This window comes from Loxodonta africana, chromosome 12, assembly GCF_030014295.1.
Source record: "Loxodonta africana isolate mLoxAfr1 chromosome 12, mLoxAfr1.hap2, whole genome shotgun sequence".
Classification (NCBI taxonomy): Eukaryota; Metazoa; Chordata; class Mammalia; order Proboscidea; family Elephantidae; genus Loxodonta; species Loxodonta africana.
This window is the reverse complement of record NC_087353.1, coordinates 105,595,993-105,619,516: the sequence shown is the minus strand read 5'-3', so window position 1 is coordinate 105,619,516 and position 23,524 is coordinate 105,595,993. Positions and strand designations below refer to the sequence as shown.

The 23,524-nt window shown below is 46.1% G+C and overlaps 1 protein-coding gene and 1 long non-coding RNA gene across 4 annotated transcripts; one reads left to right on the top strand and one right to left on the bottom strand.

Moving 5' to 3' along the window:
- Positions 1 to 386: 386 nt before the first annotated feature.
- LOC111752453 (uncharacterized) lies at positions 387 to 3,222 on the bottom strand. Of its 3 annotated transcripts, XR_010323730.1 has the most exons (4): positions 3,126 to 3,222; positions 2,472 to 2,598; positions 2,124 to 2,348; positions 389 to 1,927 (listed from the first exon to the last, which is right to left on the bottom strand). It is a non-coding gene; the product is annotated as an uncharacterized LOC111752453 (long non-coding RNA). The 3 variants fall into 3 exon arrangements; XR_010323731.1 differs by lacking the exon at positions 3,126 to 3,222 and having other exon boundaries at positions 387 to 1,927; positions 2,124 to 2,344; positions 2,472 to 3,117; XR_010323729.1 differs by lacking the exon at positions 3,126 to 3,222 and having other exon boundaries at positions 388 to 1,927; positions 2,472 to 3,117.
- A 272-nt stretch (positions 3,223 to 3,494) lies between these two features.
- Positions 3,495 to 23,524, top strand: EIF4H (eukaryotic translation initiation factor 4H). The gene is made up of 6 exons (XM_064296106.1): positions 3,495 to 3,602; positions 15,234 to 15,421; positions 17,162 to 17,226; positions 17,310 to 17,406; positions 21,106 to 21,243; positions 21,517 to 23,524. Exons 1-6 carry the CDS (start codon positions 3,544 to 3,546, stop codon positions 21,654 to 21,656), a joined length of 687 nt encoding a protein of 228 aa, XP_064152176.1. The 5' UTR covers positions 3,495 to 3,543; the 3' UTR covers positions 21,657 to 23,524.

Genomic DNA, 23,524 nt, shown 5'->3' with positions numbered 1-23,524 from the left:
GCTCTGTGTCTGAGCTCTGAGATCGAGCAGGAGGGTTATAGGTGGAGATTCCATGTGTGGCTGACTCACCTTGTGGGGACTGCTGCTCTGTGTCTGAGCTCTGAGATCGAGCAGGAGGGTTATAGGTGGAGATTCCATGTGTGGCTGACTCACCTTGTGGGGACTGCTGCTCTGTGTCTGAGCTCTGAGATCGAGCAGGAGGGTTATAGGTGGAGATTCCATGTGTGGCTGACTCACCTTGTGGGGACTGCTGCTCTGTGTCTGAGCTCTGAGATCGAGCAGGAGGGTTATAGGTGGAGATTCCATGTGTGGCTGACTCACCTTGTGGGGACTGCTGCTCTGTGTCTGAGCTCTGAGATCGAGCAGGAGGGTTATAGGTGGAGATTCCATGTGTGGCTGACTCACCTTGTGGGGACTGCTGCTCTGTGTCTGAGCTCTGAGATCGAGCAGGAGGGTTATAGGTGGAGATTCCATGTGTCAGTTTCAATTTTCTCACGTCCACACTCACTTGTCGGCAAAGCCTCTGACCCCGAGTAACGCTTGTGCTTGCAAGAGAAGGGTCTATGTACATTTGTAGAGTATCAGCATGTCTTTTCATATAAATTGAATATTTACGTCAATGATCTTAATTCCACACGAAAACAATATTTCAGATTTTTTAAAACAATTAGAAGTATGGCACCAACAAATACCAATATTTCAGACCTTAAAAATAGCAAGAATAGTGAAAACCAGTACCACAAGGACTATTACTCCTATAGACGAAGAACTCGGTTCAGAGAGATTAAGCAACTTGCCTGAAGTCACACAGCTAGTAGTTGGTGGCTCGAATTTGAACACAGGCAGTTTGAAACGTGAAGCCACTGGTTTCACTATGACACCAAAGGCTTCTCAGAGGTGACGTCTGAGTCGGGCCTTCAAAGGGGTTGTCCTTCCCCTAGGGCTCAAGTGAATTAGTAAAGGCTGGGATATCCACTCTGGGGAAGGAATTAGGAAGCAAATTAGGAGCAAACCTGACTGGACAACTAACTTTTGTCATTGAGGCACATGCTCCGTTTATGGAACTTTCTTAAGTTGCGTTCAATCCTCTGGATCCTGTGTGGGAGGTAGACTGTGTGCTTGAAGCCAAGAGACAGGCCTACGGATTGGAGTCTGGGAGTGTGGTCCAAGCGACTGGTCTCGGGTTCTGCTGGGTGGAAACGGGGACTAAGCCAGGAGGGAGGGGATAACCCATGGAGGTCCTGGTGCTGAGGGAGGCCCAGCCATAGGCCTTCCTAGGAGCTCTCCCTCCCTTTACTTCATTGCTAATAAATTACCCGTCTTTCCTCTCCTGTAGGGTCCTGTGAGAGATGACAGACAGAGCCTCCTCTATGTGGTCCCTGTCCTCCAGGACATCACCTCGAGGTGACTTTGGACTAAAAATGCACAGACTTTGGAATAAGAAATGTTAAGGCTATCCAGGAATAATTACTAAGGTTTCATTTATTAAAATGCCATTTGTTGTTGTTGTTGTCAGCTGCCGTCGAGTTGGCCTCCAACCCATGGTGACACCACGCACAACAGGCTCGAACTGTTGTGATCCACAGGGTTTCCACTGGCTGACAGTCTGTCTGGAAGTTAGCATCAGAGAACACCAAAGCTTCCACTGGCAGACAGGTGGTGACTGTGCCTGGGCTACACCGACTGAGAGTCAAACCCAGCATGACAGGCAAGACTTCTACCTCCGAACCACCACTGCCCCCTAAAACGCATTCAGGTGCATTTTAACAGCAATGGAGCTACGGGGCAGGGATGTGGAGGAGGGACCTAACTTAAAGCTGTGGAGGGAGAGGACAAACCATTGGTTCTTCTCTGAGTCGTGTGGTAGGAAGTCAAAGCTGCGTGACCTCCCGCGAGTCACTTGCTTACTCTGGGCCTGTTTCCTCAGCTGTAAAGAAATTTGGAAATTATATATGTAAAACACCAGAAGGGTACCAGACACATGGTACATGCCAAATACATATTATTTTGTGCTAGGATTTTAACAAATATTTACTCGTTTAATCTTTACAACACTGAAGAGGTAACTGCTGTCGTTTCTCAAAAGGTGAGGAAACTGAGCTGTTAGAGCTTAGGTAACGTACCTGAGGTCACACAACCAGTTGGAGGAAGAACCCAGGCCAAGTCTGTTGTTGCTGTTAGGTGCCATGTGACAGGATAGAACTGCCCCATAGGGTTTTCTACGCAGTAATCTTTAGGGAAGCAGACCATCTGGTCTTTCTCCCAAAGAGCCACTGGGTGGGTTTGAACCAGCAACCTTTCGGTCAGCAGCCAAGCTCTTAACCGATGTCAAAGTTCCTGTTCTCTTACTCGGAAAGAAAAAGGGACAGAAAAACAAAAAATGAGTTAACGGCTGCTTTGCCAACCCCGGTACAGGGCTAAGGTATGGTAAAATGTTTAATATATAAAAATACTGTGTGAGTGTAAGATACCTGGGTATACACTGCAAGAAGATTCTGTGAAATTCCTTTAAGTTGGGCCGAAAACACAGTAGGGCTTGTCAACATCGGTACCTCCACGGTAGGAGTATCTGACCTTACTGCCATCTCGGTCTAAAACCTGAGAAATCAGCCAGGCGATTAATCGATTAATCGGCATTGCAAATTCACTCTCTGCAGCCGCCAGAGAATGGACTTCACGTCTGGGTTCCACTGTTCCCGGCCCAACGACTCCCTCGTTTAACCACCGCCTATACCCTGTGACCCCCGCCCCCCAACAGCCAGGCGCGGCGTAGACCTCCGAGGGCAGGGTTCACCCCAGCACCCTGTCTCCGCTCGGGGTTCGCCCCAGCACCCAGTCTTCCCTCGGGGTTCGCCCCAGCACCCTGTCTCCGCTCGGGGTTCGCCCCAGCACCCTGTCTCCGCTCGGGGTTCGCCCCAGCACCCTGTCTCCGCTCGGGGTTCGCCCCAGCACCCTGTCTCCGCTCGGGGTTCGCCCCAGCACCCTGTCTCCGCTCGGGGTTCGCCCCAGCACCCTGTCTCCGCTCGGGGTTCGCCCCAGCACCCTGTCTCCGCTCGGGGTTCGCCCCAGCACCCTGTCTCCGCTCGGGGTTCGCCCCAGCACCCTCAGCTCCGCGCGCTCTGCACCCTGCGGAAGGCGGCCCTCGCTCTGCTGTCACCCGGCCACCCCCGGCCGGGAGAGGGGCCGCGCAGGGTCGGGGCGAGGCCGGAGGGGCGCAGCCGGGAGCGCGGGGCAGCCGCGGCGGGGGGGGGGGGGGGGACGGCACCGGGCCAGCACACAATGGGCCGGGCGGGCCGGTGGGCCGTCGGGCCGGGCCGAGCCGGCAGGAAGGAGGGCGGCCCGGGACCCCGCGCCGCGCCACGTGGCCAGGAGAGCCACGTGGCCAGGAGAGCCCGGGGCGCAGGCCGGGCGCGGCTTGCGTGCGCGCCCCCGCGCGTGCGTGCGATTTGCGATCAGGCGGCGCGGCGGACAGCCCGGCGGCGGGGCGGGGCGGAGCGCGGGGTCCTTGGGCGCGCAGCCTGGTTCCCTCGGAGGAGACGGCAAATGGCGGACTTCGACACCTACGACGATCGGGCCTACAGCAGCTTCGGCGGCGGCAGAGGGTGAGGCGGCGGGCGCGCGGGCTGCGGCCAGGCGGCGGGTTCGGGGCTCGGGGCTCGGGCGCTCGGGGCGGCGGGCGCTCAGCTCTCCGGGGCGGGCGGGCCCAGAGCCTGGGAGGCGCCCTGAGGCCTGGGAGGCGCGGGGCCTGGAAATGGCGCGCCCGGCGGGGTCGCGGCCGTTGGGCTCCCGGGCCCTGCTCGTCGGCGCGTCCTTCGTGTGGCTGCCGCCCACCCCGGCGTGTCGCCCGCCTCGCGCCCCGTCGCCCCCTGGCAGCCGCGGCCGCGCCCCGAGGCCAAGCTCCGCTTCCGCCGCGTCCCCCGGGAGGGCGCTGCTGGGGCTCGGGGTGCAGCCGGGGTTCGGGGTGCAGCCGGGGCTCGGGGTGCCGCTGGGGCTGCCGGGGCGCTGCCGGGGTTCGGGGTGCAGCCGGGGCTGCCGGGGCGCTGCCGGGGCTCGGGGTGCAGCCGGGGCTCGGGGTGCCTCTGGGGCTCGGGGTGCAGCCGGGGCTCGGGGTGCCTCTGGGGCTCGGGGTGCCGCCTTCCCCGGGCCCGGGTCCTCCTCGCCGGCAGCCGGCTGAGGCCAGGTCGGAGGCCGAGGGGGACAGATTGGGGGCCGGAGCCCGGGAGCGGCCTGATTCACGGCGGGCGGCGGGGGAACCAACGAAAACAAATACATTGTAGCTTTTTTAAAAAAAAAACTTTTTAATCTTTCCGAGGGGTCATAGTGCCTGTTGCCAAGCACTGTGTGCGTCCTGGCAGAGAATTGTATTTCCCTCTGGTTTTCCGTTCTGACCTGCAAAGGGGATGGCATTTAGGCTCTTCCTGAGTTTGGTCAAACGCAGAAGGCTACAGTTGAAGCTCTTTCTTGACAAGAAAGACCCTTGAGTGGTGAATAAAAAGCTTAGGGCGTTTAATTCCAGGAACCTGCACTGTTGTGTGTGTGTTTTCCCCCTAATGCTCTGTTGTTGTGTGTGTTTTCCCCCTAATACAGGGTACCTCATAGAGAATTGAGAAGATGGTGTGTAAGACACCTTGCTGTTTGTCAAGGGCCCACTTGGACTTTGTAAAAGAGACAGAATGGATAACTTTCCCAGGATTAACACCCCAGTGGTACCTACTGAGGTGTCCCCTCTCCTGGGTTACAGCCCCAAACTATCTTTGTTTGGTGAAGAATGATCACTTTTAATACCTGGGTTTGGGAATGACTTAAACAAAGGCTTGTATTGGTGCAGGAGTGTAGCCAGTATCAAGCCTGACACTATAACATGGAAGTTGGGGGGTGGAGCTACCTGTTATGGTATTTCAAAGGATATTTTATTTGCTAATAAAAAAGAAATAGATGTTGGATGACTTGGAATTGTTGCCTTTGGGGTAGGTTTCTAGACACCAAATTTGTGCTTCATTCATCTTGAATCTAGTAACTAGTCATTTGGATTTTTTTTTCTCCCTCTAGTTTCAAAAAATGTTCAGTAGTACCCAGGAACTCTTCTGTGCTTAAACAGAGTGGAATTCAATTTAAGGCAGATCCAAGGGGTTTTAGTTGTAATGGGACTGGACAATAAGGTGGTCGTAATATACCGAGCCTGGGTTCTTTGTTTTGTTTTTTTAATCTTACCTTTAGACAATAAAGTCTTCTGGTAACTTTAGGAGTTGAAGTTAGACTCTCCTAAGCTTCCTAACCCTGGTGACAACTGGTTAAGAGCTAGGCTGCTAACCAAAAGGTCAGCAGTTCGAATTTACCAGCCGCTCCTTTGAAATTTTATTCTGTCCGATAGGGTCTCTATGAGTCGGAATTGACTCAGCGGCAACAGGTTTGGTTTTTTGTCTTTTCTTTTAAGCATCTTCTACACCTGACCTCCTTGGAATTTTCCATTTGGCTTTACATTCCTGTAAAAGTACATAGAAACTATTGCTCTTTCCTAAAAGTAGTTTATAAAACCTGTCGGTGATTTTGTGTGTTGACTTACGCAGTGTCTAGACTGGGTCAGGGTACCTCACAGAGGACCATAGATGGAGTGGTGTGGTCTGTGGAAAAGCACTCGTATTCTGAAGGGTCACTGTTTTTAATTTTAGGAGATCGGGAGTTATCAGTGATTGTGGTCTGAAATTTAGCGATGCAGTGTTATAGTTGACCAACCCCAAAAAATCCAAACTCTTTGCCATCGAGTAAATTCTGACTCATAGCGAACCTATAGTTGACCAAACCCTTTGCCATGGAGTAAGTTCTGACTCAAAACGACCCTATAGTTGACCAAACCCTTTGCCATGGAGTAAGTTCTGACTCATAGCGACCTTATAGTTGACCAGACCTTTGCCATCGTGTAAGTTCTGACTCATAGCAACCCTACAGTTGACCAAACCCTTTGCCATGGAGTAAGTTCTGACTCATAGCAACCCTATAGTTGACCAAACTCTTTGCCATGGAGTAAGTTCTGACTCATAGCGACCCTATAGATGACCAGACCCTTTGCCATCGAGTAAGTTCTGACTCATAGCGACCTTATAGTTGACCAGACCTTTGCCATCGAGTAAGTTCTGACTCATAGCAATCCTAGTTGACCAAACCCTTTGCCATGGAGTAAGTTCTGACTCAAAACGACCCTATAGTTGACCAAACCTTTGCCATGGAGTAAGTTCTGACTCGTAACGACCCTATAGTTGACCAAACCCTTTGCCATGGAGTAAGTTCTGACTCATAACGACCCTATAGTTGACCAAACCCTTTGCTATGAAGTAAGTTCTGACTCATAACAACCCTATAGTTGACCAAACCCTTTGCCATGGAGTAAGTTCTGACTCATGGCAACCCTATAGTTGATGAAACCAAATGAAAAAACCATTGCCGTTGAGTCAGTTCGAGTCATAGCAACCCAGGGAGTGCCTGGTAGATTCAAACTGCCAGCCTTTTGGTTAGCAGCCAAACTGTTAACCGCAGTACCACCGGGGTTTCCTGTAGTTGACCAGATACCCTTTAATGATAATTTTTTTGTTATTTGAATTATGCTGACATCAGCAAATGTCTCGGTGCTTTTGTTCGGTTGCACCCGGATACAGTGTCTGAATGTTAAAGAGTCCACCTATTCAAGGCCAGCCTTACATTGTTTTGTTTGGTACTTTTGTAAGGCGTCTTCCCCTAGTCTGAAACACCTTAAACTAGGGTCATAGGTGACCCAGGTCTGAAACGTATGGTTTTAATCAATAAGTTTACATTCCCCGTAAGTTTATTTTGTGGTAGTGTTTGATAATCAGAACAGTAGTCGGGAAGCTCTCTTGAACAGCTTGGATTTCAGATGCCTCCTTTTCTAGTCCTACACTTGGAGGCAGGTGGGATGTGCCAGCAGCCAAAGAGAACCAGGGACTTAGTTGTTGCTCAAAAGCAAATTTTCAAGAGGTGATTGTACCAGATCTTGAATGTACTTTGTTGGCAGTTTGCTAATTATTTTTTCATTTGTCATTAGTGAGTAATTGCAGCAAAGCTTTATGAGTGCTTAAAAAAAAAAAAACCCTGAGAACTAAATTGGAGCTTGGAGGTAGCAAGAGAGTTGAATTCTAGTCCTGTGGGACTGAAGCTTGTCATCTCTGCCCAAATGTAAAGGCCTATATGTTAACCCTTAGAACAGGAAGGAAAGTAGTATACAAAAATGTCACTTTGATACCAGAATTGTAAAGGTATTGAAAAGGTTATTCTGAAATCCTCTTTACCTGTCAGAGGTTACGTTTGGTTGTCGTCCTTCTTTCTTCCCTCCCCAGTGTTCCACCAACAGTTCCGTGATGACCAGTGCTTGCTTTCAATTCATTATTTTCTGTGAAAAGGCTTACTGAGAGATCTCTGGGAAGCAGTGCAGACCAACGCCCTGGCTTTGGAATCAGGCAGACCAGAGATTGAGTGTCCGCTCCGCCATGTGTTAGCTGATCTGTAGCCAGCGACTTTACCTCTCTGGGCCTCATTTCCCCAACTGTGAGGTAGAAACTCCTCTACAGAGCTGTTGGGAGAATTCAGTGAGATACTCTACTTACAACACGGTACCTCCAGTCAGTACCGAGTAGGATAGACTGGACCCATAATCTCCCTTGTTCTGCACGCTGTTCTGTTAGTTTATGCAGTCAGGTGCATTCTTGGAGCGTTCAAATAGCTTTTCGGTCAACTGAAAGGCCTCTGAGCCTCTTCTTTGGTGTTTGCTTTGTCTGTCTGGAGTTCCTGAGTGGTGCAAACAGTTAATGTGCTCAGCTGCTCATCAGAAAGTTGGAGATTCAAGCCCACCCAGAAGCCCCTCAGAAGAAAGGCCTGGCCATCTACTGGTGAGAAATCACCGCTTGAGAACCCTGTCGGTTACAGTTCTGCTCTGACACTCGTGGGGTCACCGTGAGTCAGGACCAGCTTGATGGCAGCTGGCGCTGATGTACTTCATCTAGAACAGCAAATCACAGACTTTGTGGGCTCAGAACTCGTTACCCTCTTAACATTAGTGAGTACCCCCAAAGACCTTTTTTTTCTCTCTTTATTTCTTTAATTTTATTGTGGTTTAGGTGAAAGTTTACAGCACATGTTAGTTTCTCATTTCAAAAATATATATGCAAATTGTTTTGTGACATTGGTTGCAGTCCCCACAGTGTGTTAGCGCTCTCCCCCTTTCCATGGGTTTTCCATGTCCATTTGTCTAGGTTTCCTGTCCCTTCCTTCTCGTCTTGCCTTTGGACAAGAGTTGCCCGTTTGGTCCCAAGCACTTGATTGAACTAAGGAGTGCGTTCCTCACGTGTGTGATTGTTTGTTTTATGGGCCTGTCTCATCTTTGGCTTAGAAGTGGGCTTTGGGAGTGGCTGAGACCTTACTGAAAAACTTTTCTTACTGTTCTATTAAAATCCATTGATAATAACTTCCACTTCGAATGGAAGTTTTGCAAATCGATGCATTGGTCATTTGGGAAAAATTAGCCCGCTGAATTATTCTGGCTTTCCAAAGGTCGACACATTTTATCATACCATATCAGGGCATCCAGGGGCCGTATCTCGGGGGTTCCTCTAGTCTCTGTCATACTAATAAGTCTGGTCTTTTTTTGTGAATTTGAATTTTGTTCTACATTTGTTCTCCTGTTTTGTTCCCTGTCATGGTCCCTGTCAGAGAGTTCTGTGGTGGTAGCTGGGTACCATCTAGTTCTTCTGGGCTGGGGCTGTTGAAGGCTGTGGTTCATGTGGTCCTTTAGTCCTTTGGGCTAATATTGTCCTTGTGTATTTCGTTTTCTTCATTCTCCTTTGCTCCAGAGGGCATGGGACCATTATGTAGATGGCCACTTACAAGATGTTAAGACCCCAGATGCTACTCACCAAAGTAGGATGTAGAACATAAGTTTTATGAGCTGTATTGTGCCGGTTGACCTAGATATCTTCCAAGACACAGTCCCCAGCCCTCAGGCCTAGCAACTGGGTTGCTCAAGGTGTTTGGATGTGTCTGGGAAGCTTCTGTGACTTTGCTTGGTCAGGTTGTGCTGGCTTCCCCTATGATGTGTGTTGTCTTTCCCTTCACCAAAGTTGATACTTGTCCTCTGTCTAGTTACTCATTTCCTCTCCCCAGAGCTTTTTTTCAAATACACTATATCTGAATATTTACCTTATTAGAAATTAAAACTAAGGATTTTTTAAAAAACATAAAAAACTTATTTTCCAAGACAAGCAATGTTCAGCCAGAATAATGTCACTGTTTTACATTCTACAAACTCTTAAAATACCTGGCCTGCTTAGGAGAAGACAGCTGATTTCTCATCACTGCCTTTGTATCCACTTTTTGCTGTTTATGTGTTGGAAAGTGAAGGAATGTTTTAACAGCCTTTTCAGGTGAGTGTGAATATTCTTTTATTCACCAAAACTCTGACAAGTGGTACTTTCTTTAAAGGTTAGTTGCATTGTGGATTCTGAGACCTTACTGAAGAACTTTTCTTACTGTTCTGTTAAAATCCATTGATAATAACTTCCACTTCAAATGGAAGTTTTGCAAATCGATGCATTGGTCATTTGGGAAAAATTAGCCCGCTGAATTATTCTGGCTTTCCAAAGGTCGACACATTTTATCATACCGTATCAAAACCACATTCACTAATCTCACCTCCAGTTTCACCAGACAAGTCTTTGAATATTGGGAAGCTGTCAAGTTTATGTTGATGAATAAAAGTTTTCAGAAATTCAAATTTTTGCTTAAAAGCTCAGATTTTATCATTGACAATGAATACTATTGTTTCCTTGAAATGACAGGCTTACTTAATTCATTTTCAAAAAAGTGTCCACCTAATACCCAAGTCTGAAGACTAGTTTGTCAGCACTTTCAGTTAAAAATAGTGTTCCATGAAAAGAGCGTAGTTCAGCTTACAGCTCAGCTGTGTGAGTGCTTTGCCTGGAGCCAGCCGAGTGTGCAGCAGGAGCGCCTTATGTGTGCCACCTGTTTCGTAACATGGACTATTTAAAAAGCATGTATTCAGTGGATCAGGATTTAACAAAATTAATAATTTTTACTGCTTCATCAAGGACAGTTTTAACTGACATTGGCTTTAAAAAAACAAACACTGATGGTGTCTGGTGGTGAAGAATACGATGAGTGGTGGGGTTTGGTGCCACTGCCCAGATTCGAGCCGAGTCCAGTTGCAGGATCAGTGTCAGCCTCTGCTAAGTCTGGGGTGTTGTGATCTGTTCTGGAACGGTATTTTAAGATGTCAACAAACTAGAGCCTGTAAAAAAGAGAGTCAGGATGGTAAGCTCTGGAAACTTCATACATAAACTCATTGCTGCCCAGTCGGTTCCGACTCACAGCGACTCTGTAGGACAGAGCAGAACTGCCCCACAGGGTTTCCAAAGCTGTAAATCTTCAGGGAAGCAGACTGCGGAGCTGCCAATGGGTTCCAACTGCCCACCTTTCAGTAGGCAGCTGAGTGCTTAACCAGGGGCCACAAGGTGCTTTTACTTGGTAATAATGTATCAGTGTTGGCTCCTCAGTTGTAACAAATGTAGCACACTAGTGTAAGATGCTAACAACGGAAACTGCAGTGGAGGTGGGCGTATGGGAGCTCTGTGCTTAACCTGCTCAAGTTTTCTCCAAATCTAAAAGTGTTCTAAAAAAAGTCTATTAATAAAGTTTGAAAAAATAGTTATCTATTAGTATTTTAAAAAAGGAAAACAAAGCTAGTCTTGCCTACATAAGAGGGGAAAAACCCAAAAGGAATGGGTCTATTACTTGGTTTTACATGCTTGTTATGTGCAAACATTTTGTTTTATTTTTGTGATCGGTTTTATTTTTTATAGTATAAAATGGTTTTTATGAAATAAGAATTTGACTTTAGAGAATTTAACCTTTTTTTATTATTATCCACAAACGAATTAGGTTACAAATTGACCATCGGTTTCTTTCTTTTCTTTGATTTTTTTAAAGTACGTTTACTGAATTTTGTCTTTGTTGCCACCTGCCTTTTATTGTTACAAAGGGAGTCTTACTGAGATTTTGTGTAGGATCTAGGGGGTGCCACATTTCAAATGATACATGCTAGTAAGTGTTTCTGGTGGTACTTGTAAGACTCAAGTTGTTGAGCAGCAGAGGGAGAGAGGGACTGCCTGGTGTTGCAGATGCCATGGGAAGAGCCTCGTCCTCGCTAGTCCGTGTGCCTCGACCTCTGAAGGGTGGTGGAGTGCAATAGTGTTTAAATTCAGTGTCGTTTCTAATGCATCTAGAAATAGCCCAAAAGTCTTTTACAAAAATGTTCTAGTTACAGCATGTGTCCTTCATTTTTTTCATTATCTTTGCACGTTGGAAATAAGCCTTGAGCATCTCATGTTCTGTTTCATCTGTGTTCTGAATCTAATCTCAGCCCTAGTAATGTCTACTCTTCTCTTTTGTTTCTTTTCTGGTCGCTCTGCCTCTGTTCGCCTTGCTCCTGAATGTCTTTGCTAAGTCACGTGTAATGGTCTTCAGAGTTCAGTGCTTCCCTGTCTGCTGTCTGGACAGTAGAGCCTAAGTTCCTATTGCTGCTGTACCCTTTGGTCAGACCGTCCCTCAGCGGTTCCTCTATGGAGAGGCTGCTCAGCACGGTCCTAAATTTTCTGCAGTCTTTTGCTTGTGGTGTGATTTCTTATGCGCAGATACCTTGACCCCGAGGTTAAATAATCAGCTCCTGAGGTGTGACTGGGCCTGAGGTTTGCACTCGACGCTACCATGCCCTGAACTTTATAGATAATTCCCGTATTTGAGTGAAGAAAAGTGATTCGTAAGGGATTTTGATCATACTTGGAGCTAAAAGTTGGACTCCTAAGGTTGATAGTTGGATTTCCTAAATTACTGTGTAATTTATTACTTTAAAACGTTCACATATTGTTTTCTAAGATCAACAGACTGTCCCCGAGGGATGGTGAGAAGCAGTAACAAGCCAGGGAGGCTCCCTGCTCAGTGGTGGGGGTAATATGGCCTGAGTCCACAGCACAGACCCTGAGTTTGGGTTCCCGTTCTGAACTGGGCTTTGGAGAGGAGGACTGGTCTGCACAGACCTGCGACCTGCAGTTTTTTTTACCAGTTTCCTGTTCTGCCTTCTCAGGCTGCCTGTCCACGTGCTTCTGCGTGAACAGGGTAACCTCAAGCATTGTTCACTTCTACCCATCAACACCTTAGAATTGTTATTAAGCCTTTATGTAGCACTCAGTACTCATGAAGTGCTTTTATGGTCAATGTTAAAGTCTTTATAAAGGCTTGAAATATTTATACAATAACAGACAAGAAAACGGGAGGCACAGAGGTCGTGCACCAAGCCAGCTCATGTGTCAAATGTGTGCCCCCCCCCGCCATGTGCTATATGAACCTGGTTTAGGAAGTGTTTTTATGCAACCCAGTTTATTTGTTCAGAATATAGAGCCGTGTCCACTCCTGACCCCCCCCCCCACATTTCAAATCTAATGTCAGATTTAATAGGAATTTGAGCTCAGAGTTTTCTGAGTTTTGACTCATAATTAATAGGTGGATAATAGGGTTGTATCATGCTACTATATACATTTGCTCTGCAGGGCTTGTCTTACCCACCCTTGTCTCCAGTTTCTGACACAGGGTACACTTCACAAATGTTAGCATGAAGACATCGAAATGTACCTAGATGGCCCCAACCCTACTGCTCCATGAAAATCTAAAAATCACTTAAGTCCTAGGACTGGCAAATCAGGTAGGATAGTGTTCATGGCTGTTTTATATTATATGTGCTCTGGAATTACATTACCAGTTAACTGCTGGGTACTTTCACTTGGTAATTGGCTAGCTTTTGAAATATTACTTGCCTAAAACGGGATTGTTTCTATCTTTCCTGAAGCAAGAAAGCAGGCTCCCTGTCCTGTTGCATTTTTATCAGTGCCCGATCAGGTTGTCTTTGCATTCACCTGGGCAGCAGCCTACGTCCACGTCAAGGATCTCCTTGCCCTTTTACTCAGTCAAGAGTCAGGCCTGACATCTTTTCAGCCCTCCCTCTAGCACCCTCCCTAAGTTCTCACGTAAATCTTAAAAGTCACTGTAGCTTTTTGCTTTTTTGCATGTGTGTCTACGCACGCACATAGTTATATATGATTTATATGTGTTACTCAATTAAATGTTGAATAAATGAATATAAAGTAGGGGTTTTTAATTATAATTCATCCTTTGTGCACTGACAGTCTTCCAAATGTTTGTACTAAATCTCTATATATTTAGTATACACTACCAAAGAGTATCTTATTGAAAATATTTTTGGTTTTATGGTTGTGGAGCTAAGAATAAGGGAGTTTTATTGTAAAGGACTCATTTAAGGTCGCTATGAGTCAGAATCGACTCCACAGCACTGGGTTTTTTTTTTTTTATTATTCCAAAGGATATTGAAATGCAAATAAATCACATTTACTTACTTGATTGGAGAGCTAGGGAAGCAGGAATAAGTGGGATACAAATCACTAGTAATCTGTCTCTCTGATGTTCTTAGAATAAAGCAGGACATCTTGTCGGCAAGTAGCAGGATTCTAAATTAGTAAATTTAAAAATTTTACCCATGTAAGAATCACCATGGCCTGGTCCCTCTGTTTTAGAAAAATATCATTTTAAGTAGTGATATTATTCACTATCAGATATTTGAGATAGCTGGAGTTTATCAGAGGAAGGTATGACAGTTCCTTATGGTATTCTAGCAGTATCCAGATAGAAAATCAAATTGCTTTCCAAGACTTTTTTAAATGACATTTCCCCAGAAAAGAGGATGACTGAACAGGTCTTTGTTGTGAGGGGACTTTCTGTTTTTAAGTGTACCTGTGTGAGATACTCTTTAAACTGGAGCCAAAACTAGCTCCTGAGGTCACCTTGTAGCTAAACAACAGATTGGCTAACAAAATAAAGACTATCACCCATGAATACTGTGCTCCTTTAAAAGATTGTCTGTATGAGGCCAAACGGTCAACAATTACTTTAAAACAAGAGAATGTAAGGGGGCAGGGAGACTAGATTAATGGGAACAGAACCATCAGAAGGCCATGAGGATGTTCACACATTGTGAAGAATATAACCAGTCTCACTGAACCAGTCTTGTAGAAATTGTTGAATGGGAGCCTAAACTGTATAAACCTTCACCGAAAACACAGTTAAAAAAAAAAAATTTTTTTTTTTTTTTTAAGTTATCTTTGGGGTGATAATTTGAGGTCATGTGAGTATCTTGTTCCCTCCTCTGGGTGGACCCAGCCACCCTTCTGGTTAGCAGCAGAGCACTGTAACTGCACCACTCAGTGTGCAAGAAGGTGAGTAACCCCTCAAGGCCACGTGGCTAGGAAACGGCAGAGCTGGCATTTAACCCAGTAGCTCTGCAAATTAACACTGGCCTGGTGGAGTCAAAGTCCTGCCTTTGCCACTTTTTAGCTATGTAACCGCTGACAAATAACTGTTATAGTTCAGGAATGACGTTGAGGTTTAAATGGGTTAGGAATACGCACTGTACATTTTCAGGACCTCGTGAAGTAGTCTGTGAGGAGTATTATTTAGATGACACTTGCTGAACCAAGTCTAAATGTTCATTAGACCATCCTTCTCACCCATAACCAGACAGTAGAGGAAATTAGTTGTACTGTGAGTGTGTTGAACTCCAGCCGCTTCAGTAACCACTCATTTGAACACGGTCAGAGTTCACAGGACTGCCTTGTTCTCCTGGGTCGTGCAGATATCCCGACTCTGACAGGTGCCATCTCACCACTTTTCTGTCACCCTCTATTGGTGGACAATATTTGAGTTTTCCTTCTCTGGCAGATTTCGGCTTTTGCAGGTTTTATTATATAATGCATTCCTTCAGGACAGGCGACTTCTGTATATTACTGGGTGTGGGGGTGGGTATCTGCTCAGGTTTTAGAATATTAACACTTTGCAAATACTAATTCTAATGAATAGGAGGGAACCTATTGTCTTAGGATATGTTTGAATTTGGTTTTGCAGAGGAAAAGTTAATTTACATTCTTTATGCATCTTGGAGGACGTTGCTTTCACCATGTTTCATAATCTTTGTAATTTCAGAAAAATGTCAGTGTGTGCTATTGGGTAATAAACCAAAGCTGAACCCTTCACCTGCGGTGCTGGGCCGGGAGCCCACCGCAGACCTAAATGCTGTCTGTCTGTCCTCTCAGGTCCCGTGGCAGCGCTGGTGGCCATGGTTCCCGTAGCCAGAAGGAGCTGCCCACAGAGCCCCCCTACACAGCGTATGTGGGAAACCTGCCCTTTAACACAGTTCAGGGCGACATAGACGCCATCTTTAAGGATCTCAGCATAAGGAGTGTACGGCTAGTCAGGGACAAAGACACAGACAAATTTAAAGGTGAGTGTGGGGGACATCTTCCTATACGTTACTGTGAAGGTGGGTCTGAGAGCCAGAATGTGTTAGTGAACCAGAGGACTCTCATCACAAAAGTGGTGTAAATACTTGCCTGGTCCGAGGAGCTGAAATAACGATAGATCTTTAACTCCTACATCTCCGGTTTCACTTGGGCAGAAAATGTTTAACAGGTACCTAGTTTGTAGAAACGTGTGGCATATGCCCAAGCAAATACTGCTCTGTGCCTAGCCTGTATAGCAGTTCTGTCTGTGCCAGCAGAAGAGACAGATAAAACTGAGGACTTTTAAAGGTGTGTTTTACTTTGGCAGGCACACACGTTTCTCTTGATAGTTTTCCTGTTATCTAGTTGTTTACTGTAAAATGCAGAAGATAATCTAAAGTGTTGTCACTCTCTACTCGTGACTGCAGAGCATGTATTTCTGGGGTGGGTGGCTCAGATTACGGGTACAGTGACAGTGTTTGTAGGTGGCCTCCTAGGGCACTTGAGCAGAAGGGGAGTGAGAATGAAGGCTCAGATGAACGTTGTCCCTGGTATTTAAGTGCGTGCCGCAAGGCACAGGACGTTGGGTTTGCCTTATTCTCCCAAAGGACATCCGTGGAAAGTACAGGGACTTCTGACAGGGCGTGCCCAAGGAGTGGAGCCCACATTGCTCACCTGAGTGGTTTTGCTTGTAGGTGGTAGGTATTCTTGTCTTTCTGAGGGTTTGTTTTTACTTTAGAAGCCCGTGTATAGCAAGTGAGCAATACGTCAGCTAAGCTTATGAAAGTAGGTTCTGCCCCGTTGGCCTGCCGGCAGGTGCGGAGCTAAACAAGTAGCAGCAGGTTTGGAGTTGTCTTCTGCGGAGGGTGAGCAAGAAGACTTTGGTCCTGCGTTCAGTGCACTTACGATCTACTAGGCCTTGGCGAGAAAATGTAATCGTGACGCAGGCGGATGAATGCTCCGGGCAGGAAGGGATACAGGGGGCAGGGTGAGCATATGGGGCAGGGGCGGCTCATAACCCAGGTTAGGGTTCAGACAGGAGGACAGGACTTCCTGTCAGACAGGAGGAGGCTTGAGGCTAAACAGAGGACGAGTAAGAGGAACGAATGTGGACAGGAGTGTTCCAGGCAGGGGAGCAGCTTATTCTGAGCTTAGAGATGAGAGAAGGGGCAGACCTCTGCCCGGAATTCTCTCCTCCCTCCCCGGCTTCTAAGCTACGTCAGAACTCAGTGTCGGGAAAATATGTTGTCAGTGGTACCTGCTTGGATCTTGGCCATCTGTCTTTTAATAACAACTAGGGGAGGCTGTCCTTTTTGCTCAGGGTCTATTTTTGAACTTTGTAAAGCCAATCTTAAATCTACTACCTGAGTATTACAGACACTTTCAGACTCTTCCTTCAAAGCACTTTAGTTACTGAATTTGACGTCTGTTTTGAAGCCCCAGTTAGGTTAGATTAGAGAAAGTCATTTGGAAGTCAGAACTGAGAGCTCTGCAGTGCCCCAGAAAGGTTTTAATAGTGTGGTAAACACATAGAGAAGAGAGCTTTATGAAAATATAGCTGCCATTTCAGTGCCCGTTTGTTTAGCACTTTATCACAGAAGTTCTGTTTATTGAAAAGTAAAATATGTTCTTTCAGACTCAAAAACGGTAGTTCTAATGTGGGGAAAACTGTATGAATAGGCAGCCCACCATACCCTTATCCCAGAAGCACTTGAATCGGGGCTTTCTTTTCTCCCTTCCAGGATTCTGCTATGTAGAATTTGATGAGGTGGATTCCCTTAAGGAAGCTTTGACCTACGACGGCGCAGTAAGTATCCTCAGGTTTCTCAGTCATGGTAGCAGTTGGGACGTTTTTTCTTGCCAGTACTTACACTGTTTTCCCCTTATTAGCTGTTGGGTGATCGGTCACTTCGTGTGGACATTGCAGAAGGCAGAAAACAAGATAAAGGTGGCTTTGGCTTCAGGAAAGGTGGACCAGACGACAGAGGTGATTGGTGCTTCTAACATTGAACATGAACACTTGCCGTGCACCCACAGATGACAACTCTCGAAAGTTACTTGTAGGACTCCACCTCATAGGCCTGAGAGGTTTTTGTGAGCTTTTAAAAATGTGCATAATGTCCTAGAAAGAATAGATGATTTCTGCAGGCCTGCTGTTTTTTTCCTCTTGACAGCAGAAACTCTTTAATGACTCCACTGACTTCCCATCACGTGACTTGTACATCTTCCAAATGAATTTTCCCTTGTTTGTGCCTCAGGGTAATGATACGACCTCGACTGTATCTTTTCCGTGTGTCCGCAGGAATGAGTGGCTCTCGAGAATCTAGAGGCAGATGGGGTTCCCGGGATGACTCAGTTCCGGTGTTGGTACTCACAGTGTCGCCACTTTCCTTTTTTCCAGCAGACTTGCTGCTAATGCACATTTCTTGTGAGTGGCCCACCTGGCCGGACTACTTCTCTAGTCCTTTCACGAAATCAAACTTTCCTGATGGTGCCCAGGCATGCAAGTAAGGCTGTGTTAGACCCTAATGTTTTGGGTAGAACTTGAAAGTGACCCATGGGCAATAAGACTGAGCCACCTCGCCCAGGTGCCTTTCCTCAGCTACTGCTCCTCTTAGGTTTGTTGCCTTTTCCTCATTCAGTATCTTTCTCAGGACCTAGCCCAGGGGTACTCCTTGGTGTGGTTTTGTGTACTGCACAATGTGAATACCATTGCTTCCAGCAGTAGTACAGTGGTTCTGGAAGCTTCTAGAACGCCTCGTAGCTGGTTCCCAAGGTGGTAAAGGTAGTCCTGCTGGCCTGTTTTTTTCTCAGGGGCAGTAGATTTGATTCCCATAATGGTAGACCTGTCTTCTTTCCCTTCCCTTTTCTTAACCAGCCAAGTCCCCCTTTGGTGCCCCCATGGCTTGCTGAGGATGTCAGTTTGCATGTCAGGCCTCGGCCTTAAAGGGTTGGTCTCCTAAGAATTCGTTAACCTCTAATGTGTATTTTCTTTTTAATTAAAACAATTTGTATGCAACCCTGGTGGCCTAGTGGCTAAGTGCTACGGCTGCTAACCAAAGGGTCGGCAGTTCACATCCGCCAGGTGCTCCTTGGAAACTCTATGGGGCAGTTCTACTCTGTCCTATAGGGTTTCTCTGAGTCGGAATCGACTTGACAGCCCTGGGTTTTTGGGTTTTGTATACATGGCAAAAATGTCAGATCTTACAGAAAGGTAGAAAATGGAAAAAGTCTGTTTCTTTCCCACAAACTCGATTCTCTCTGCAACCCCTGCGATATAAGACAAGTGTCAGGATTGTCTGTCCTGCAGTCCCCAGTTCCCATGCCCCCTGTCGCCCCCACCCTCCCTGACAGAACAGAATTTGGTGTAAAGTGATTGGTAAGTCAGGAAAAGGCTGGTGCAAGGCATCTTGTGAGTCTAGAATTTTTTTTAATTCATTTCCAGTACTGCCTTAGCTAAGCAGATGCGTAATTATCTGTTGAATAATTTAATTCTTAAAAGTCCTATAGCCAATCAGAAATGAACTTATAAAAGTATAGTATAATCCTACAAACCTGTGATTTTATGTATAAACTAGTCTCTCATTGAAACATGCAGCAAACAAATGTGTCCTCAAAGCCAACCCCAGTGGAGTGGAGTAGTGGATCAGCGAGTATTGGTGTTCGACCCACCAGTTTCGTAGGCTTTGGTGCTGCAGAAACCACACGGTGCGCTCAGAGGTCAGGAGCTGTGGAAGTGAACCTTGGTGATAAGGCCTTCCTGCCATCGGCTTAGCTCAGTGAACGTAGCCACGGAGACTGCCTTAAAATGTGAACTTCAGTGTTTTGGTGACTTCTAAAACCAAAAGTGTTCTGTTCTAGGTAGAGTAATGCCTAGTTTGATGTCTTATACATTATTTGTGAAAATGGATCTTTTTATTTTTTAGAAGAGTGATACTAATATTTAAAATGATACATGCTTGTTAAGAAAAAAAATTCAAGCAGTGCAGGAAAGTATGAAGGAGAATGCAGATTTAATAATCTCACCACCATTGTGTTAACTAAACTTTGTAGCAAAAACTGAAAAGATTCTCAAACGGTGGGCTTCTTAGAAGCCATCAAAAGACTTGATATAAGATACTTACGGATGTCAGAGCTTGCTTTTCCCGCCTAGTCTCCCCAGAGATAATATCGTAAGGTGTTTGGAAATGACGCTGTCACTTGAGATTAATGTTCGCTGATTTTTTTCCCAGTGTGGGACCGAGCTTGCTTTATGCCAAACTTCAGTAGTAAAAGCTTATTTGATCTCATATTAAAACGGAGTAACTGTACTTCCATACTCAAGTGGAAAGGTACCGTTCACAGTTTAAAATAGTTTGAGGGAAATGTTGGGTTAAATGTTTGAATCTTCATTTTGTTTAATGAACTGTAGAAGGTCTAGTTATTAACAGACTTCCTGAACAATCTCATACTTGACTGTAGGCATCCAAACATGTTTTCATCCAAAGCAGTGCTCCTGTTGGTCCACATCTTTTTAGAATTCTTTTCATTACTTGTTTTGTTAAAATTGATACTGGTTCAGCGCAGTCTCTGAATTGGGTTCCTCATCACTTGATCTGTTTCCACACACCTTGCCACCCCCGTGTTGGAGAAACAGGGAAGGGTAGACAGGCTCTGAGGGGCTTCTCAAAGATGAGTTCCTAAAAACTTTTCTATATTGGCACCATCTTTGCAGTAAGTAAAAGTAGTCGTCTTTGAGAACTAATTTTAAAGGAGGGAACGCGTTTGTTAAGTTACTGTCTTTATTTCTTTAAGTTGGTTTACTGAAAGCTCACTGTAATAGGCTGTGCTGTTAGAAGTTAATCAGCTTGACATCCTTCCTCTCCCATGGAAGATTCTCACTTAAATACAAAACTAAAGCCTAAACTCCTGAAAATCCGTGAGGAAGTATTCTTCCTTCACCCCCTGATGAGAAGTGCAACTTACTCTCAACATTTCTAAATGAAACGCAGTTTACTTCTTTCACAGTTTGAGCAGATGTGTGAGTGAGCGCAGAGAGGAGGCGCAGAGGGGTCTGAGGCACTCCTGCCCTCCATAGGCCCCCTCTGAAGCGGGTGCGCTTACGTGGATAACTGCTTCGTTTCCCGCACAGGTGCTTTGATTTTAGAATGGTCCACGCCTGAAAAGCAGCAGAAACAGGAAAATGGGAAGTGTCACCTAGAGGTGACTTCATATTTTTATTTCGTCTTCATAGCTAACTTTTCGTGTGATTTTGTGTTGTAAATTGTAAATGCTTCTAAATTTCAGGTTTCTCTTTTTCAATAACTGTAGATTTATGTTAGAAAACAGCATAGAGCCTGCTTGGAGGGTTTGTTTGTTCTCTTTGACGCTGTGTTAGAACGTACTCTCCTGTCGTAGTTGTCCACTCTTGGCTGCGAGCTAAGAATTTCAACAGCAGTTCATTGTATTTTTCTCTCCTAAGATTCTGATTGTTTTTTTACTTAAAGAGCCTGTTAGTGTTGTAATTGCCCAGCAGGTTCACATTTGGACCCATTTTCAGTGCGTTTTCTTTATGTTGGAAAAACTTCAGATTTTGGACAAGCTAACGAATTTAAAAGAAATTAAACTCAAACAGTTCTCAGAATACTGTGTAAGCATCTTTGAGACAGTAGTTTAAAAATCATTCGGTGTCGTCTTCCTTCTTCAGGCTTCAGGGATGACTTCTTAGGAGGCAGGGGAGGGAGTCGCCCCGGTGACCGGCGGACAGGCCCTCCGATGGGGAGTCGTTTTCGAGACGGCCCTCCCCTTCGTGGATCCAATATGGATTTCAGAGAACCCACAGAAGGTATGGCAATAGCTTGGAAGTTGATAACGTTGACTTCACCCCACAGAACTCAGTCGCCTTCATGTACATCCAGCGTTTACAGTAGACGGCCCTCTTGGTCCTAAGTGGAACGTCGGCTGCTTTTCGTCCATTGCCAGCTGTTGGGACAGTCGTTCCTCGAGGCTGTTAATGTTAGAACTTGGGCTGGGTTGTTGAGATCAGCATCGTGTTGCTCATTCTGCCTGAGTGGGGCTTGGGATCCATTTTTTACAAACCTTGTTTTTTCTCCCCCAGAGGAAAGAGCACAGAGACCACGACTTCAGCTTAAACCTCGAACAGTCGCAACACCCCTCAATCAAGTAGCCAACCCCAACTCTGCTATCTTCGGGGGAGCCAGGCCCAGAGAGGAAGTCGTTCACAAAGAGCAAGAATGAGCCTGCGGTTGGGAGGGAATGGGGTGTGGGGGAGAGTCAGACAGGACCGCGGCCTGGCCAGCCCTCTGAACTGGCCACCCTGCAGTTACCGTTCCTGCGCCTGACATTTGTCCTCCTTTCTTACAGCGGAAACTCAGAGCTTGTGAATGCATGTCAGCTGTTAACAAGTGGTTTTTAGTACATCCTTGGCTTTGCTCTGTCTATCTAGTGCCTGCTTTGTGCTTTTTTTTTTTCCCCCTACCACCTCTTGCCCATTTTTCCTTCTGTCCCTTTTTCTTCTGACTTCCTCACAGCACATGGTTTTCTGTAGAGGAGTGAAGGCAGCCAGCATTTGGGAGGAGCTCTTTGGGTTGAGGTGCTGCTTCATCTTTCTCCTTGGTTTCTCTTTTTTACTTTAGATGCACTGGCCAGATTCCAGTCATCCCCTTTGGTTTTCCTCAGTGCTTCTCTTCTGACCTGCATGTCGAGTTCTGTATTGCTGTGACTTCCAAGGAAAAAATCAGAAAAGAAGTCACTGAAAAAGTGAATAGCATCTTGGTTTTATTCAGATCAGCATAGAGAATCTGAGGCACCTTGTTTTAAAAACAAGAAAAAATAATTTGTCGATGCCTCACCGATTCCTGCCTGTCCCCACTTCTCTGTGGTCTTGTCTCCACGGCCCCTGCCCACGTGGATTATTCAAGCAAAATAGGCTCAGATTTCAAAAGGTGAAGCCTGAAAAAGAGTGTTGTGAGATGTTGGTGGGCATTCACATGGAGGATGGGTTGAATGTGCTCATGGGCTCACAGTTTCTTTATGGTAGCCCTTCAGACTGCGGTCCAGGCTAGTGATTTCTTTCACCGGGCGGATGTGTTTGAGGGCTCCTCCCTCTGGCCACATGTAAACAGACTGCCTTCTTGTCCCATTTCCTCTGGGTTGAGGCACTGTGGGGGTCAGGTGTTGGTGGTAGAGCTGTGCTGGGCTGACCATAAAGTCCTTACATTGCTTTTCCCAAATCCATGTAGTCTGTGTGTTGGCGTCTGTCTCTTGTGTTTATCTTTTACCCCGTGTAACATAACGAGAAGTGTACGTCCCACCACCCCTTAAATTTGTAGTAAAAATGGAATAGAATCTGGCACTTTATTTCACTTGATGAATTGAAAATTTCACTATGCAGAGTTATCGAGAACCTTAAAATAGCTTCCAGGTGGCTGCAAATGACAGCCTTGCTCCTCGTCTTCGGGGCCGAATTTATTATCCTCATGTATGGTGTTTTCAGCACTTGTCTGTGGATTGGGGGTTAGGCAGTTGTTTTTGAGCTTGAATACCTCTGTGAACTACATAAACATTCTTTAACCCCCAAATCCCAGCCTGTCCCATTGGGAGCAGTTCAGGGTCCGCCAGCAGCTAGAGTCCTAGGGAAAGAGACCCTGGCCAGCATGGGAGGGGCGGGGGAGTGCCAAGGGGTAGCCTGGCCTGTGCAGTGCAGTGTGCTTAGGGAGTAGTCCACGCCAACCCTCCAGCCCGGGCTTCTACTGTGTCTTTGTTCCAAGGTCTCAGCAGTTTACAGAACTCGCCTTCCTTGCCTCTACCTGTCCTGTCTGCTTCCGAGATAAGAACCATTTGTAACACCAACACTTAATGTAGAAAGACATGCATTATGTGGTTGTAATCAAACCCGATGCTTTCAGACGACCTCCTTACATCTTCAATGTGGAAAAGATTAAGAACAAAACAAATCATCTAAACTGCTGGGCGACCCAGCTGACTTTTAAATGTAAGAACAGGATTCCAAACACTTAACACATTCAGCTATATGACAGAAAGTAAATCTATGGATATGGTATTTTGTGAATGATCTTTTAAATAAAAGAAAACCTTACGTAATA

Coding starts and splice junctions, on each gene's coding strand:
- EIF4H (XM_064296106.1), top strand. CDS start 3,544: ATGGCGGACTTCGACACCTACGACGATCGGGCCTACAGCAGCTTCGGC. Junction 15,422..17,161: donor AGACACAGACAAATTTAAAG/GTGAGTGTGGGG, acceptor TCTCCCTTCCAG/GATTCTGCTATGTAGAATTT. Junction 21,244..21,516: donor TTTCAGAGAACCCACAGAAG/GTATGGCAATAG, acceptor TTTCTCCCCCAG/AGGAAAGAGCACAGAGACCA.